The 16,092-nt window shown below is 42.8% G+C and overlaps 1 protein-coding gene across 1 annotated transcript in view; it reads left to right on the top strand.

Moving 5' to 3' along the window:
- MELK (maternal embryonic leucine zipper kinase) overlaps positions 1–16,092 on the top strand; it is a 96,237-nt gene that overhangs the window by 58,020 nt on the left and 22,125 nt on the right. The window contains exons 10-11 of the mRNA XM_023203174.1: positions 589–675; positions 10,370–10,501. Of these exons, the coding sequence (XP_023058942.1) occupies positions 589–675; positions 10,370–10,501 (219 nt within the window). The remainder of the gene's footprint in view (positions 1–588; positions 676–10,369; positions 10,502–16,092) is intronic.

Here is a 16,092-nt window from a genome sequence, read left to right as displayed (position 1 = left end):
GTATAGTCCCTGGGCTGTACAACAGAACTTTTTTTTTTTGTTTGTTTGAGACAGTCTCACTCTGTTGCCCAGGCTGGAGTGCAATGGCACAATGTCAGCTTACTGCAGCCTCCGCCTCCTGGGTTCAAGTGATTCTCGTGCCACAGCCTCCCAAGTGGCTGGGATTACAGGCACTCACCACCATGCCTGGCTAATTTTTGTATTTTTAGTAGAGATGGGGTTTCACATGCTGGCCAGACCAGCCTCAAACTCCTGACCTCAGGTGATCTGCCCGCCCCAGCCTCCCAAAATACTAGGATTACAGGCATGAACTACTGTGCCCCGCATTGTACAACAGAACTTTAACAACAGTTGCTCAGATAATGATGGGGATATAAAGAGCTGGGAAAGAGCTCATCTTGAAATGCTTGCTGGAATATGCTTACATCTTAAAAGATTGCAGAGAATGTTGATTCTTCCCCAAGAAATTGACAAATTCATGTTTTACATAATGATATTTGATTGTATAAAGTAATTATACTGATTTTAAAATGTCAAAACAATATATTTGTAATTTTTTGTTAATAAAGTGCATAATTTTTTTTGTAGTTTATTCACCTCGATGATGATTGCGTAACAGAACTTTCTGTACATCACAGAAACAACAGGCAAACAATGGAGGATTTAATTTCACTGGTAAGAAATACAGCATGGGCTGGGCACAGCAGCTCACGCCTGTAATCCCAGCACTTTGGGAGGCCGAGGTGGGAGGATCACTTCAGGTCAGGAGTTTGAGACCAGCCTGGCCAGTGTGGTGAAACCCCGTCTCTACTAAAAATACAAAAATTAGCCGGATGTGGTGGCACGTGCCTGTAATCCCAGCTACTCGGGAGGCTGAGGCATGAGAATCACTTGAACCCAGGAGGCAGAGGTTGCAGTGAGCCGAGATCCCACCCCTGCACTCCAGCTTGGGCGACAAGAGCTAAACTCCATCTCAAAAGAGAAAAAGAAAAAAAAAAATACAGCAATGCAGCATGAATTTGAGAGTAATATCTTTTGTTTCATTGTTCTTTATTTTATCAGTACATGAAAAATAGTATAGCATTTTCAGACCTATGATTTTATTATGGGTACAAATATTGCATTTAAAAAATATTTACATATGATTTCCACACAATCCTGATGTGTGCTAGATGTTTTCTTTAAAAATGAACACCCCATACTTAAAACATTGATGAAGAAGCATTACAGTGAAAAAATAATTAAGAAACAACTGGCCGTGCGCGGTGACTCAGGCCTGTAATCCCAGCACTTTGGGAGGCCGAGGCGGGTGGATCATGAGGTCAGGAGATGAAGACCATCCTGGCTAACACAGTGAAACCCCGTCTCTACTAAATACACAAAAAAATTAGCCGGGCGTTGTGGCGGGCACCTGTACTCACAGCTGTTCGGGAGGTTGAGGCAGGAGAATGGCGTGAACCCGGGAGGCGGAGTTTGCAGTGAGCCAGGATTATGCCACTGCACTCCAGCCTGGGTGACAGCGAGACTCAAGCTCAAAAAAAAAAAAAAGAAACAACAAACTAGTGCACAAAGAATGGACAGAGTTCTGATTTTGACTACTTTAAAGTTCTCTAACGTGCAACTGGGTTTCTGCTGTGGAACTGAGGTAAACACAAAGCAATTTTCTTCTCACTTGAAAGCAACAGCAGCGTCACGTCACCCCTAAGTGGACAAACCGAATACCATGAAAGCGTCATCATGATTTCTGGTGTTTGATTATTTTGGCTCTTTCAGATGCTCAGTCTCTAGATCATACCTCTGTGTGTGTGTGTGTGTGTGTGTGTGTGTGTGTTTTAAGAGATTAAGGCAGTCACAGCTGTCTCTAATGTGAAGAGTGACTTGTACCTCGCTTTGTTCCTGGCCCAGTGCTATGTCTTCTATCACCTGTGATTTATGTTTGCTTTATCTGTTCTTTAACTTGCAAGGTGGAGTCCTTAAGCAATTTTTTAAAAAAAATCAAACAAAGCTTTGCTAAGGCACAATTCTTTTCAGTAAGGAGAAAATATAAAGAAATTCTTTTGAATGACATAATAAGTAAAGACAAACAGAATGTATCTGGAAATGGTAGTGTAATTTACTTTTTCATGGATAATGCCTTTAGGGGAATAGTAAGAATTGGGAATTGCTGTAAGATTTGTATGGTCCTTAGTCTTTCATTAGTGAAAATTAGAAGTTTCCATTTAAGTCACCTAAAAAAATAAATTGTAGGACATTTTCTTTGGGATGATCTTTAATGGAAGACTATACTTTAGATACTGAAATTTTTAAAAATGTTATTATAGAAAAATTTACCCACCAAAGTAGAGAGAATAGTATAACAACACTGAGTTTCCATGTTCTCATCATTCAGTTTCAATAGTTAATAACGTTTTGCCAATTTGTATCCTACCACTTTCTCCCTTCCTCCCTTTCCAGCTGGGATATTTCCAAGTAAATCCCAGATAGCATGTCATTTTATCCAGGACAAATTGGTGTGAGATCCACAAACTTTAAAAATCTGAATCTTAAATGTAACATACTTAAGCCAGGCGCGGTTCCTCATGTGTGTAATATCAGCACTTTGGGAGTCCGAGGCGGGCAGATCATGAGGTCAGGAGATCAAGGCCGACATGGTGAAACCCTGTTTCTACTAAAAATACAAAAATTAGCCGGGTGTGGTGGCACGCGCCTGTAATCCCAGCTGCTTGGGAAGCTGAGGCAGGAGAAAGACATGAACCCAGGAGGCGGAGATTGCAGTGAGCCGAGATCGCACCACTGCAATCCAGCCTGGTGACAGAGTGAGACTCCGTCTCAAAAAAAAATAAAAAAGTAACATACTTAGGAGTTTCAATAATCATTGAAAAAAAGTCTTTAAAATGGTATATTTTATGACATCTCTACCTATAATTGTCAGACTTAAAAGTGAAATGGAAATACAAATTATTTGCTTTCCTTCTGATGCATGAAACATAACAAAGCATAGTAGAGGTTGTTCCCTGGTGTTACAACTCTCTAAAGAGCTTCTCAGTTATTCTTAAAGTTAAGCATGACCAACATCAAGAATGCAGTGAGGAAAGTAATATTTTTTATTCCTTTGTACTCTTCTCTCATTCTTAAATCCCTGTTCATACTTCGTTGAGTCCCAGGGATGAGTAGGATATAGGCTACTTACTCTCAATCAGAGATTCTCACCTTGGCTGTACAGTGGAATTTCTTGGGAACTTTAATCCTGATGTTTAGGTCTCAACCCCACAGATGATGATTCACTTGGTCTGGGGTTTGGCTAAGGCATCAGAATTTTTTTAAAGCTTCCCAGCTGATTGTGGTATGCAGCCAGAGTAGAGAAGTAGTACTCTAGATTCTTGCTGTTCAATGTGTGGTCTAGGACCAGCAGCATCAGCATCTGGGTGCTTATTAGCCATGCAGAATCTTAGGCCCCACCTCAGACCTACTGAATCGGAATCTGTGTCATATCTCCAAGTGGTTCATATGGTCAGTAAAGCTTCAGAAGTATTGGTCTAGGTCAGTTCTCAACCAGGAGTGATTTTGGCACTCAGGGGGCATTTGGCAGTGACTAGAGACATTTTTGGTTGTCATAACTGGAGTTTGTGTATGTGTACTAATGCCATCCAGTGGGTAGAGGCCAGGGATGCTGCCAAACATCCTTCAATGCACAGAAGAGCCCCTCACAACAAACAGTTATCCAGGTCAGATGTCAATAGTGCCAAAGTTGAGAAACCCTTGTCTGGGTAGCTCAGGGAATTAATATTGGTTCTACATACTTTCCAATTTGAACAGCCTCAGAAAACCAGGTTTGAGATTAGCCAGCATCTGTTATGTTTTTCTGTGACATCCTGAGAGCTCTGCCTTCACTTTTGGGGCTGAGGAGACATGACAGAGAGAGATTAGATTAGTTTAGTGTGATCCATATGCTGGTATGGTGCTGCTGATCTTTGTACAGAGAGAGAGAGAGTAACAATATTTCTCTCAAACATTCAACTCATGTGTCTGGAATTGGTGGGTTCTTGGTCTCGCTGTCTTCAAGAATGAAGCCATGGACCCTTGCGGTGTTACAGTTCTTAAAGATGGTGTGTCCGGAGTTTGTTCCTTCAGACGTTCAGATGTGTCTGGAGCTTCTTCCTTCTTCTCGTGGGTTCGTGGTCTCGCTGACAGGAGTGAAGCTGCAGACCTTTGCAGTTTTACAGCTCATAAAGGCAGCGTGGACCCAAAGAGTGAGCAGCAGCAAGATTTATTGCAAAGAGCAAAAGAACAAAGCTTCCATAGCCTGGAAGCAGACCTGAGCGGGTTGCCACTGCTGGCTAGGGCAGCCTTTTATTCCCATATCTGACCCCACCCACATCCTGCTGCTTGGTCCATTTTACAGAGAGCTGATTGGTCTGTTTTGACAGAGTGCTGATTGGTGTGTTTACAATCCCTGAGCTAGACACAGAGTGCTAGACAGAAAAGTTCTCCAAGTCCCCACTAGGTTAGCTAGATACAGAGTACTGATTGGTGTATGTACAAACCCTGAGCTAGACACAGAGTGCTGATTGGTGTATTTACAAACCCTGAGCTAGACACAGAGTGCTGATTGGTGTATTTACAATCCCTTAGCTAGACATAAAGGTTCTCCAGGCCCCCACTAGACTCAGGAGCCCAGCTGGCTTCACCTAGTGGATCCCGCACTGGGGCTGCAGGCGGAGCTGCGGCCTCCAGGGGCGCCTGCACTCCTCAGCCCTTGGGAGGTCGATGGTACCAGTTGCCATGGAGCAGGGGGTGGCAGGGGGCGGCGCCCATAGGGGAGGCTTGGGTAGCGCGGGAGCCCACTAGGCGGAGGGAGTGGCTCGGACTTGGCGGGCTGCAGGTCCCAAGCCCTGCCCTGCGGGGAGGTGGCTGAGGCCCAGCGAGAATTTGATCGCGGTGCATGTGTGCAGGCAGTGCTGGGGAACCTGGGGCAACCTCAGCAGCTGCTGGCTTGGTTGCTAAGCCCCTCACTGCCCTGGACCAGCTGTGCTGGTCGGCAGCTGCGTGTGCGGGCCTGCTGAGCCCACACCGGAGCCTGGGCCTGCGGGAACTCGCGCTTGCCCACGAGCGCGGCATGCAGCCCCGGTTCCCGCCCGCGGCTCTCCCTCCACACTTCCTGGCAAGCAGAGGAAGGCGGCTTTGGCCTCAGCCAGCCCAGAAAGTGGCTCCCACAGTGCCGTGGTGGGCTGAAGAACTCCTCAAGCGCCACCAGAGTGGATGGTGAGGCCGAGGAGGCCCCGAGAGCGAGGGTTGCTAGCACGTTGTCACCTCTCAATAAGAACTCCCACTTCTATATTATATACAGGAGCACTCTGGAACTGCTTTTTATATGCAGCAGTGAGTCTCCTATGTCTTGTGATTTTGACTGATCTCGTTGTGTTCCTTTTGAGATTCCCAACAGTACTTTCCTTACTTTCTCCCTGTTCCTCCAGCCCTGAGTGGCTCTGGATTGTGGCAGCAGCCGGTCCTCTGCTAGTGGACCTTCACTAAGGGTCACATGTGTATTCGAGAACCTATTCAGTCCAGGACAGATCCATTTTCCCCATCCCTGTGATGTAAACACCCATGCGCGTAAAGACTGAAGGCCTCAGGAAGAGGGTCAGAGGAAGGGTGGGGCCACTCCTCCGTGTCTCTGCCCCTCTGCACTAGTAGCTGCCTCTCCTCAACCCAGGTGCCTGGACACTTCTTTAACATGTAACTGGGGATTTAAAGATGTTTTTAGTTTTCTAGAAATGGAACTTTCTCATGGGTAACCCTATCACTTTACTTTCAGACATTTGACTTTCAAAAGAGGGAATTGCCTATTATTTTATAATAGGGAAACCTTTGTCTTAGACTTGTGGATTGACATCACCTGAAAGCATAACTAATGTGTTGATTTATCTGTTTTTGAACACAGAACTCTCCTGTGGTGCATCTTATAATGAGAAATACACAGTGGCACTGGCCAGAAAGTTATAAAAAAGATGCTTTGTTTGCCTAGGGAAAAGGAAGATTTAGAGGATGGTTGTAGAAATCCTAGGCATGATTAGGAAACTCCATCTAAAACTCTTAGCACTATCCAGGAATTATTTACAGTACCTGAGTTATGCCATCCCATCGTTGATAAGAAAGTGACAACTTGTTTCTTAGCCATTGTCTCTAGTCAGTTTATGACATCTCTTTCAAAAAGGTGGCTATAGTACATGAGGATATCATAGATATGGGATGGGAAAAAGTCTTTAATGTAGTTTTTGGAAAGTGGAGAGTGATTATAAGTACATAGTTTCCTCCCATCATAGTTTCCCAGACACCTTCTCCATGAAGCCTCTTCATTTTTCTTTTTTCTTTCTTTTCTTTTCTTTTCTTTTTTTTTGAGATGGAGTCTCCCTCTGTCGCCAGGCTGGAGTGCAGCATCACGATCTCCACTCCCTGCAACCTCCGCCTCCCGAGTTCAAGCGATTCTCCTGCCTCAGCCTTCCATGTAGCTGGGATTACAGGCGCCTGCCACCACGCCTAGCTAATTTTTGTATTTTTTGTAGAGATGGGGTTCCACCATGTTGGCCGGGCTGGTCTCGATCTGCTAACCTCAAGTGATCCACCCGCCTCGGCCTCCCAAAGTGCTAGGATTAAAACATGTATGAGCCACTGTGCCCAGCCATAAAGCCTTTTCTGTCCTTTCTTTGCCTCATCCTGTTTGGATTAAAGGCAACATTTCATAATTTATGATAGTATTTTATGCTTCCTCTACTAGATTGATTGGGCCATTATGCAAATTTCAAAGCTTATACTATGATCGTGGCCATCTAAGTTATTAACTAATAAAATTCATTACTGAAAACAGAGTTGGTAGTTGACTTTTGAGTCACATACTTTGTGAGGGGGCTACGTAGCATTAAAGACTATTCAGTACTATTAAAAGTTAACACTTTTGTAGGACAGATAGCCCCATAGTTTTCTCAGTACATTATTTAGAAACTTTCCATTAAACATAGTGGATTGAACAGCTAAGTTTACGTCGAATACTTCCTAAAACCTTAACAAAAAGGGATAAAAAGGCAAAACATTTACAAACAATAAAAGGGGAGACAAAGGGATGTCATTAGAAGTTTGGAAGATATAGATAAGTGGTATAAGTGGTAGTTGTTAGAGCATTTTGGAGAAAACTGAAAGCTAAGTGCTTGCAGTGAGAAAAGGCATCAAGCAAATGGATGAGAGCTCCAGAAAGGCTCAGGAATCAGAGGTACCAGGAGCTTCTGAAGTCAGGGAAGTGAGGAGGGAAAACAGGAAGATGGGTGAAAGCCTGTATTGGAAGCAGTTAGAACCCTAGATTCCTTTCTCTACCTGTGCTGCGTAACAGCCTCCTCTTCCCCATCCCAGCAGAAGACTGGAGGTCGCAAGGCATTCTTGTACCAAACACAGCTCAGATGCGGATGATGAACCATTCTGAACCATTCTGAAATGGATGTACAAAGTCTTCATATTGAACAGTGAACCACCATCTCAAATTCCCTTCGCTATTCAACTTTGAGAATGCTGAAACCAGGATTTGTATCCTATTTGCAGTGAGGGTGGGGAAAATAGTGGAAGATTTATCTCTAGGGAAAAGCTAAGATAAATGTCCTACTATATCAGTGGTTGGGAGTTCAGGTTCCTGCCTGTTCATCTTGGAGAAGAGCCTTCAGCATATTGAGCAGCCCCATCATACACATAGAGCCTCGAATCAGCTGTGCAACATACTTTTTCACTTTTAAGTAGAAACAGACAACCAAAAATCACTAGAAATTTGAGAAAACTTCTAACATGAAAGTCAGAGATCAAAACAAATGGAGTAAGGTGGGGAGAGGAAAGAAGAAAAAGTAGATACTGAGGGAAAAAAAAAACGCAGATATGCAGGGAGCCGGAGAAAATGGCTAAAAACTGCTAATTAATATTCTCAGATAAGAGAAGTGATTTTCATTCTTGACATAGGAATAAGATGAATAAAAATGAACATTCCAAGAGATAGCTCTTGAAAATCTAAAATATGACCACAGAAATTAAGTGCTCAGTAAAAGTGTTGGAAAATGAAATTAATTTGAAATCTTTTAAAAGTAGAACCTGGCTCAGCTGGGCGCGGTGGCTCATGCCTGTAATCCCAGCAGTTTGGGAGGCTGAGGCGGCGGGTGGATCACTTGAGACCAGGAGTTCAAGACCAGCCTGGCCAACATGGTGAAACCTCATCTCTACTAAAAATACAAAAATCAACCAGGTGTGGTGGCATGTGCCTGTAATCCCGGCTACTTGGGACCCTGAGGTGAGAGGATCACTTGAACCCAGGAGGCGGAGGTTGTAGTGAGCCGAGATTGCACCATTGCACTCCAGCCTGGGTGACAGAGCGAGACTCTGTCTCAAAAAAAGGAAAAATAATACAAGAAGAAATATTCCAGGCTGGGCACTGTGGCTCATGCCCGTAATTCTAAAACTGAGAGGCCAAGATGGGAGGATTGGTTGAGTCCAGGAGTTCAAGATCAGCCTGGGCAACATAGTGAGACCCTATCTCTATTTTATTAAAAATTTAAAAAAAAGTTAAAAACAAAAGAGAGAAATATTCCAGAACTGAAGAATATGAATTTTCAAGAATGAAGAGGCCTAACCTGGGATGAAACAGTAGATGAAAATAGATTCACACCAAGGCCTGTTCTAGTGGAATTTCAGAAAACGGGGAAATAATAAGATTCAGGAAGTTTTCAAAGATAAAAATGAAAGTTCATACACAAAGGCTGGAGAATCAAAATCTAAATGACCATAGGTTTTTCAGTAGCTGTACTAGAATCAAGAAGAGTATATTGCCATCAAAACTGTGAAGATTATTATTAACCCAGAATTCTCTGCTTAACCAAATCAGAATCAAGTGTGAAGATAGAATGCAGTCATTTATCAGACATGCAAGATCTCAAAAAATTTACCTCCCATGCATGCGTCCTCAGGAAGTCACTGGAGGATGCGTTCCACAAATGAGAGAGTAAACCAAGAAAGAAGAATACTTAGGATCTAGGAAACTGGGGCTACATTGTAAGATAGAGGGGAAAGGAATCCCTAGACTGACAATTGGGTAGCTGGCTGAGAAGTTGGTCCAGAGTGGAGCAGAGGATGCAGACGTGGTGGAATCTCTCTAAGTGGGGAAGCAGTTAGCAGATGTGTGTGGACATGTTGAGAGGAGGTAAAGTGTTGAAGAGGGTGGAGTTCAATTTGTAAGGAATAACTGACTCTTTTATTTTTATCTTCAGGAAAAACAAAGGTATAAAAAAATGGAAATGCAAGAATAGCACCCTGTGTGGTTTAGCTGCAGAGCTGATATTCAGCCAACATGACCACATTGGTTGTTAAAATATTAGTGTGTTTATATACTGACTGGTAAATAACCACTGTCTCCAGTGCCCTCCATGTTGCCCTGTTACTTCCCTTAGACACCCTGGACACTACTCCCTCCTCTCTTCTCACAATTAAAAGATTAATAATTGGAAAGGCAGGCGTCTCCCAGGACTCTACTGACCTCTTGGCCTCTATTTTGATGGTTGGTGTCAGGGTACCAATTAAATATTTTGAACATTATCCCTGCTTAGTTGTGAATGCTATTTACATAATCATAATAATGCAAATATTAACTTAGCTAAACATTGTGGTAAAATTATAGTAGGAGGATACAGGGAAAAGATGTGTGGGAAAGGGAGGGAGTTGTAGTAGAGCTAAATTCATATTTCTCATACTAGGAAATGTATACATAATATTTGAAGCTGAAAAAAGTTTTAAGCCATGTAAGCATTTAGTTTAGAAATACAGAATTAAGGCCGGGCGTGGTGGCTTACACCTGTAATCCCAGCACTTTGGGAGGCTGAGGTGGGCGGATCATGAGGTCAGGAGATCGAGACCATCCTGGCTAACACGGTGAAACCCCATCTCTACTAAAAACACAAAAAATCAGCTGGGTGTGGTGGCAGGCACCTGTAGTCCCAGCTACTTGGGAGGCTGAGGCAGGAGAATGGCGTGAAGCTGGGAGGCGGAGCTCTCAGTGAGCCGAGATCGCGCCACTGCACTCCAGCCTGGGTGACAGAGCGAGACTCTGTCTCAAAAAAAAAAAACAATAACAGAAGTAACAGCTAAAAGTGTTTAAAAGTTGTTCCTTAGGGGGAGTGGAAATTGTGTGTGGAGGTGTGGTACGATGGTTGCTGTTTTTCATCATATGCCTCGTAAACCTATTGGCTTTTAAAGTTCTGAATGTTATACTGAAAAAAAAATTAATTAAAAATAGAACATCATTTCCACAAGCAAGTAGTCTTCTAAACAACTTGATTTTCTTTTCCTTTAGTGGCAGTATGATCACCTCACAGCTACCTATCTTCTGCTTCTAGCCAAGAAGGCTCGGGGAAAACCAGTTCGTTTAAGGTTTTCTTCTTTCTTCTGTGGACAAGCCAGTGCTACCCCATTCACAGACATCAAGGTAAGTGTTACAGCCTGTGGTGTCTTGCCACATGCCCTCCCTGTTCCTGAGTGCGTATACCACTGGAATGGTAAACTTTCTGGTGTCAAGGGGTCGGAGGCAAGACGTTTTATGATTTCAATATTTTCGATGAGAAAATTGGGAAGATCTGAAGTTGAACTCTTAATTTTTTTTTTTTTTTTTGAGACAGAGTCTCACTCTGTCATCCAGGCTGGAGTACAGTGGCGTGACCTCAGCTTACTGCAACCTCTGCCTCCTGGATTTAAGTGATTCTTGTGCCTCAGCCGCCCAAGTAGCTAGAATTACAGGTGTGCATCACTACGCCTGGCTAATTTTTGTATTTTTAGTAGAGATGGGGTTTCACCATGTTGGCCAGGCTGGTCTCAAACTCCTTACCTCAAGTGATCAGCCTGCCTTGGCCTCCCAAGGTGCTGGGATTATAGGCATAAGCCACCGTGCCCGGCCTCTAAAATTTTGAATATTAAAATGGCATTTTACAAACCTCCTCCCCCGGCCCCTTTTTTTCATAATAGCAATTCCTGATGGCTGTAGAAAATGTTTAAGCCACAGATGAGAATTTACCTATAAACCTACTACCTATGGAGGATTTAGTTAACGTTTACTGTATCTTTTCAGTCTTTTTTTTTTTTTTTTTTTTTTGAGACGGAGTCTTGCTCTGTCACCCAGGCTGGAGTGCAGTGGCCTGATCTCAGCTCACTACAAGCTCCGCCTCCCGGGTTTACGCCATTCTCCTGCCTCAGCCTCCCGAGTAGGTGGGACTACAGGCGCCCGCCACCTCGCCCGGCTAGTTTTTTGTATTTTTTAGTAGAGACGGGGTTTCACTGTGTTAGTCAGGATGGTATCGATCTCCTGACCTTGTGATCCGCCCGTCTCGGCCTCCCAAAGTGCTGGGATTACAGGCTTGAGCCACCGCGCCCGGCCCTCTTTTTTTTTTTTTTTTGAGATGGAGTCTCACTCTTGTTGCCCAGGTTGGAGTGCAGTGGCATGATATTGGCTCACTGCAACCTCTGCCTCCTGGGTTCAAATGATTCTTCTGCCTCAGCCTCCTGAGTAGCTGGGATTACAGGCACACATCACCATGCCCAGCTAATTTTTGTGCTTTTAATAGAGATGGGGTTTCACCATGTTGGCCAGGCTGGTCTCAAACTCCTGGCCTCAAGTGATCCTCCCGCCTCAGCCTCCCAAAGAGCTGGGATTTTAGGCATGAGCCACCATGCCCAGCCTCTCAAATTCTGAATGTTAACATGGCATTTTATAAACCTCCTTCCCCGACTCCTTTTTTTTTTCATAATAGCAATTCCTGATGGCTGTAGAAAATGTTTAAGCCAGGCTGGGCGTGGTGGCTCATGCCTGTAATCCCAGCACTTTGGGAGGACAAGGCAGGTGGATCACAAGGTCAGGAGTTTGAGACCAGCCTGGCCAATATGGTGAAACCCCGTCTCTACTAAAAATACAAAACTTAGCCGGGCGTAGTGGTGAGCGCCTGTAGTCCCAGCTACTTGGGAGGGTGAGGCAGGAAAATTGCTTGAACCAGAGAGGTGGAGGTTGCAGTGAGCTAAGATTGTACCATTGCACTCCAGCCTGGGTGACAGAGCAAGACTCTGTCTCAAAAAAAAAAAAAGAAAAAAATGTTTAAGGCACAGATGAGCTAAAAGGAAAATAAAATTTGCCTATAAACCAATTACCTGTGGAGGATGTAGTTAACATTTATTGTGTCTTTCCAGTCTTTTTTTAAAGTACGCGTTTATATAATTTGCATGCATTTAAGTGCTTTTAAAGGACACATTATTGAATTGCAGAGAGCAAATAAATTGTTGGGAATAAGATCTGTGATATAGAATATATAATACTTTAAACTTTATAAGACATAAAATATTTTGATAAATATTTTGATATTTATGTTAAGGGTTTAGGCTTTTGTTTCTTTTAAAATTTGCATACCGAAATGGAGCATGTTGATTAATGTTTCTTCCTGTGTTATTTTGAGCAGTAGCTAGAGCTTATGCAGTTCTTGCATGAGAGTGAGTTATAACCAAATTATTTTTCTCTGCTTTGCCATCTTTGTCTCAGTTTTCTTTGTCATGGACTTTAAAAAAATTTTTTGTTTTATTTTTTGAAACAAAGTCTTGCTGTGTTGTCCAGGCTGGAGTACAGTGGTATAATCATGGCTCACTGCAGCCTCAACCTTCCAGGGTCAAGCTATCCTCCTGCCTCAGCCTCCCTAGTAGCCAGGACTACAGGTGTGTGCCACCACACCTGGCTAATTTTTAATTGTTTGTAGAGATGGAGTCCAGCTGTGTTGCCCAAGCTGGTCTTGAACACCTGGGCTCTAGCAATGCTCCCTCCTTTGCCTCTGAAAGTGTTGGGATTATTGGCATGAGTGACTGCACCTGGCCTGTCATGGACATTTAAAATGGTGAAGAAGCTTACATACATAGAGGCACGTGTCATTACTAAATGCTTGTGTTAGTCCTTGTTTTCTGTGTGATTCTTTGTATTTCCCATGGCTTAAAATTCAGCTATCCAAATACTTTGCCAGATGGGTATGGAACTTTGTAATGTCATCTTCCCTCAAATGAATTCAGGTTACAATGTAAATAATCTTAGCACTAGGAAATTGCACCTCATCCTCAGAGAGAGGTAGTTGGCCCTCTTTATGAAATTCAAAATAACACAATTGACTGTGTGGATGAAAGTTTTTTCTTTTTTTCCCCTTTATAGGCCTCAAAACTGTAAAAAAAAAAAAAAATGTTAAAACGCCACCTCTTTTGTGATCTTTTGTTGAATTCCCCCTCCCTCAAGTTCCTTTAATATCTCATTTAGATCTCCTTTTGGTGCTCATCAGTCATGTGCTACAGGTATAGTGGGTCTTATGTTACTGCCAGACCTAACCTGCCCCCCTTTTTCCCTCCCTGTTTGGTCAGTACACTGGCTGTTGTGTAAAGAAATCTCTGAAGGGAGATAATCTTATTCCTGCATGGTTTTCTAGTCTGTTGTTGGAGAGTTTTAATGCCTGGTAAATATTCTATGCCTAGGCAGCTCTTTTGCACATGGACTCCGTGAATCAGCCAATCCCTCATCCCGCCCACACTGCTAAACCCTTTAATCTTTCAAGTGCAAGTAACACATTTGGGTCCAGGAAAATGCAAAACCCTGAATTTTGCTTCTGCTCAAGGTAATTGGAGAAAACTATTAGATACCTATATCTCTATGTTTAGAAAAAACACTTTCATTAAATTTTAAAATTTATGACACCTCAGTTAAGGGGCCTGAGACATTTTCCTGAGCCATTGGATTGTCTTTTTTGTGTGTGTGAGATGGAGTCTCGCTCAGTTGCCCAGGCTGGAGTGCAGTAGTGTGGTCTTGGCTCACTGCAACCTCCACCTCCTCGGTTCAAGTGATTCTCCTGCCTCAGCCTCCCGAGTAGCTGGGATTACAGGTACATGCCACCACACCCAGCTAATTTTTGTATTTTTAGTAGAGATGGGATTTCACCATGTGGTCAGGCTGGTCTCGAACTCCTGACCTCAGATGATCCACCTGCCTCAGCCTCCCAAAGTGCTGGGAATACAAGCGTGAGCCACCATACCCGGCCTGGATTTTCTTATATCTGAATTGACCTGATCTCAGTTGATCTGCTTATATGAATTATAAGTGGAAAAGACCTGGAAAGATACTTACTCTTATCTTCCATCTACTACATAATGAACATTTACCTAATAATTTAATTATTTGCGAAGTCATATTATTGAATCAATTTTATGGCAGATCAAGAGACATTTTAAAGACAAGAAGTGAAATAGAAATCAAATTTTGGGTTCTTTTCTGATCTTTATGCAAAGTACTGAGACATGAAGCAAGTCACATAGTCTGGTTGTACTGTTCTTCCCCTTGATAGAATTATCCCTTTTCTCTGGGGTGTTTATAAGAAAGTAAGTAATCCTGATCAATCAATCAATAGATGGCCCTTTCAGTGAAACAGCAATACAGGCTGATCCAAGAATCACAAATGACCACATCATCATCAGTGTCATTAGCATTTTCAGGCCCCATGCTGGGCTGCTGGAAAACAAATCTGTGTAAAGTATGGTACTTGTTCTCTAACAGTCAAGTTGAGGCAAGACATATATATACATAGATAATACTGCATCATAGTAGATGATGGGGGCCAGAGAAGTGGCCAGAGGTGCCCTGAGGAGCTTTAGAGAACAGGAATGATCACCATGGGATCCAAACTGGACCAACAGTCGAGTTAGAAAGATGGAAAAGAAGTGGCACAACATTCAGGGCAAGATAAATGGAATCAGCAAAAGCATAGGCACCTAATTTTGCTTGATGTATTCTGTTGACAGTGGCTGGACTTGTGTTAAAAAAGAAGAGTTCAAGTAGGGGAAGAGAGAGAGAAAGAGAGAGCGAGCGAGCAAGTGAGCTGGAGGGGTGGACGAGAGCCAGATAGTAGAAAACCTGAAAATGTACATCAGAATTTTAGACTTTGTTCAATAATTAATGAGGAGCCATTGATTTTTGAGCAAGAGAGAGAGAGACATGAACATGATGTTGAAAAATTCGTCCAGTGGTGTATACAATTGTTCAGTCAGGGGTGATGTGTGTGCTATTAGTCCATACCGGAGTACCCATGACAGCCGTCATTCATACAGCACTGTACTTCTCCCCACCAAGCCTAGACTTAGCTTTAGGATTTTTCTCAGCCTAGCTCTCCAGGCATCCAGTTCCAAATGACGGTAACTGGTAATCCTGGAGAACTCTGTCATTCTTGGTTGGGAAGGTGGAAAGATGAGTGGTAGAGACAATATTGTCTGTTTGAATAGTCTAGGTATGAGAAGATTTGTCCTTGATCTAGGATAGTGGCAGTGAGACTTTGGAAAGAAAAGGATGAGATATAACAAATTCAAGTAAAATTGCTTGGCTAGATTAACAAGATATTGAGGGAAAAGGAAGGAAGGAGAAATAAAATGCAAGTACACCCACAGTCTTGAATTCAGGGTGTAATTAGTATACCCTTAGTTTATAGAGGAGGAAGAATGAAAGAACGTAAGTTATCTGGTGGCATTGTTAGCACAAGACCCCAAATGTCCTGTCCCTGGGAGATCCTTCATAAGGCTAATTTTCTTCCTGGTAGAAATTACTCACTACCCTGTATATTCTTACAAAGAAGAAACCTGTATTTCGAAGTTGTTTCCCCTCCATCTTCTACTTTGTCAGATCTTTTTATTTGTAAATTTGCAGTAGAGTCGTCTGGTATTATAGTGATTATGTGGTAATGAAAAGTAGTATGCCATATAACATAAGAATGTTGCAAGACATATTATTTGAGAGTCAGAGATTATTCCTTTCTGATAATTTGAACTGAAATTTTCTGACTTCTTTTTCTGGCTGGATGGTCAGCTCCTTCAATATAGTGTCTCCTATTCATTTTTGTTTCCAAGGCCTTGCCCTATGCCTGGAATACAGTTTTGTGCAGCATAAAGACAACATTGGACTGCATTTATGATGATGGTCCCATAAAATTATAATACCATGTTTTTACTCTCTCTCTTTTTCCTCCCTCC

This window comes from Piliocolobus tephrosceles, chromosome 14 (assembly GCF_002776525.5).
Source record: "Piliocolobus tephrosceles isolate RC106 chromosome 14, ASM277652v3, whole genome shotgun sequence".
Taxonomy (NCBI): domain Eukaryota; kingdom Metazoa; phylum Chordata; class Mammalia; order Primates; family Cercopithecidae; genus Piliocolobus; species Piliocolobus tephrosceles.
The sequence above is the reverse complement of the archived record's forward strand: the minus strand, read 5'-3'. Positions and strand labels throughout refer to the sequence as shown.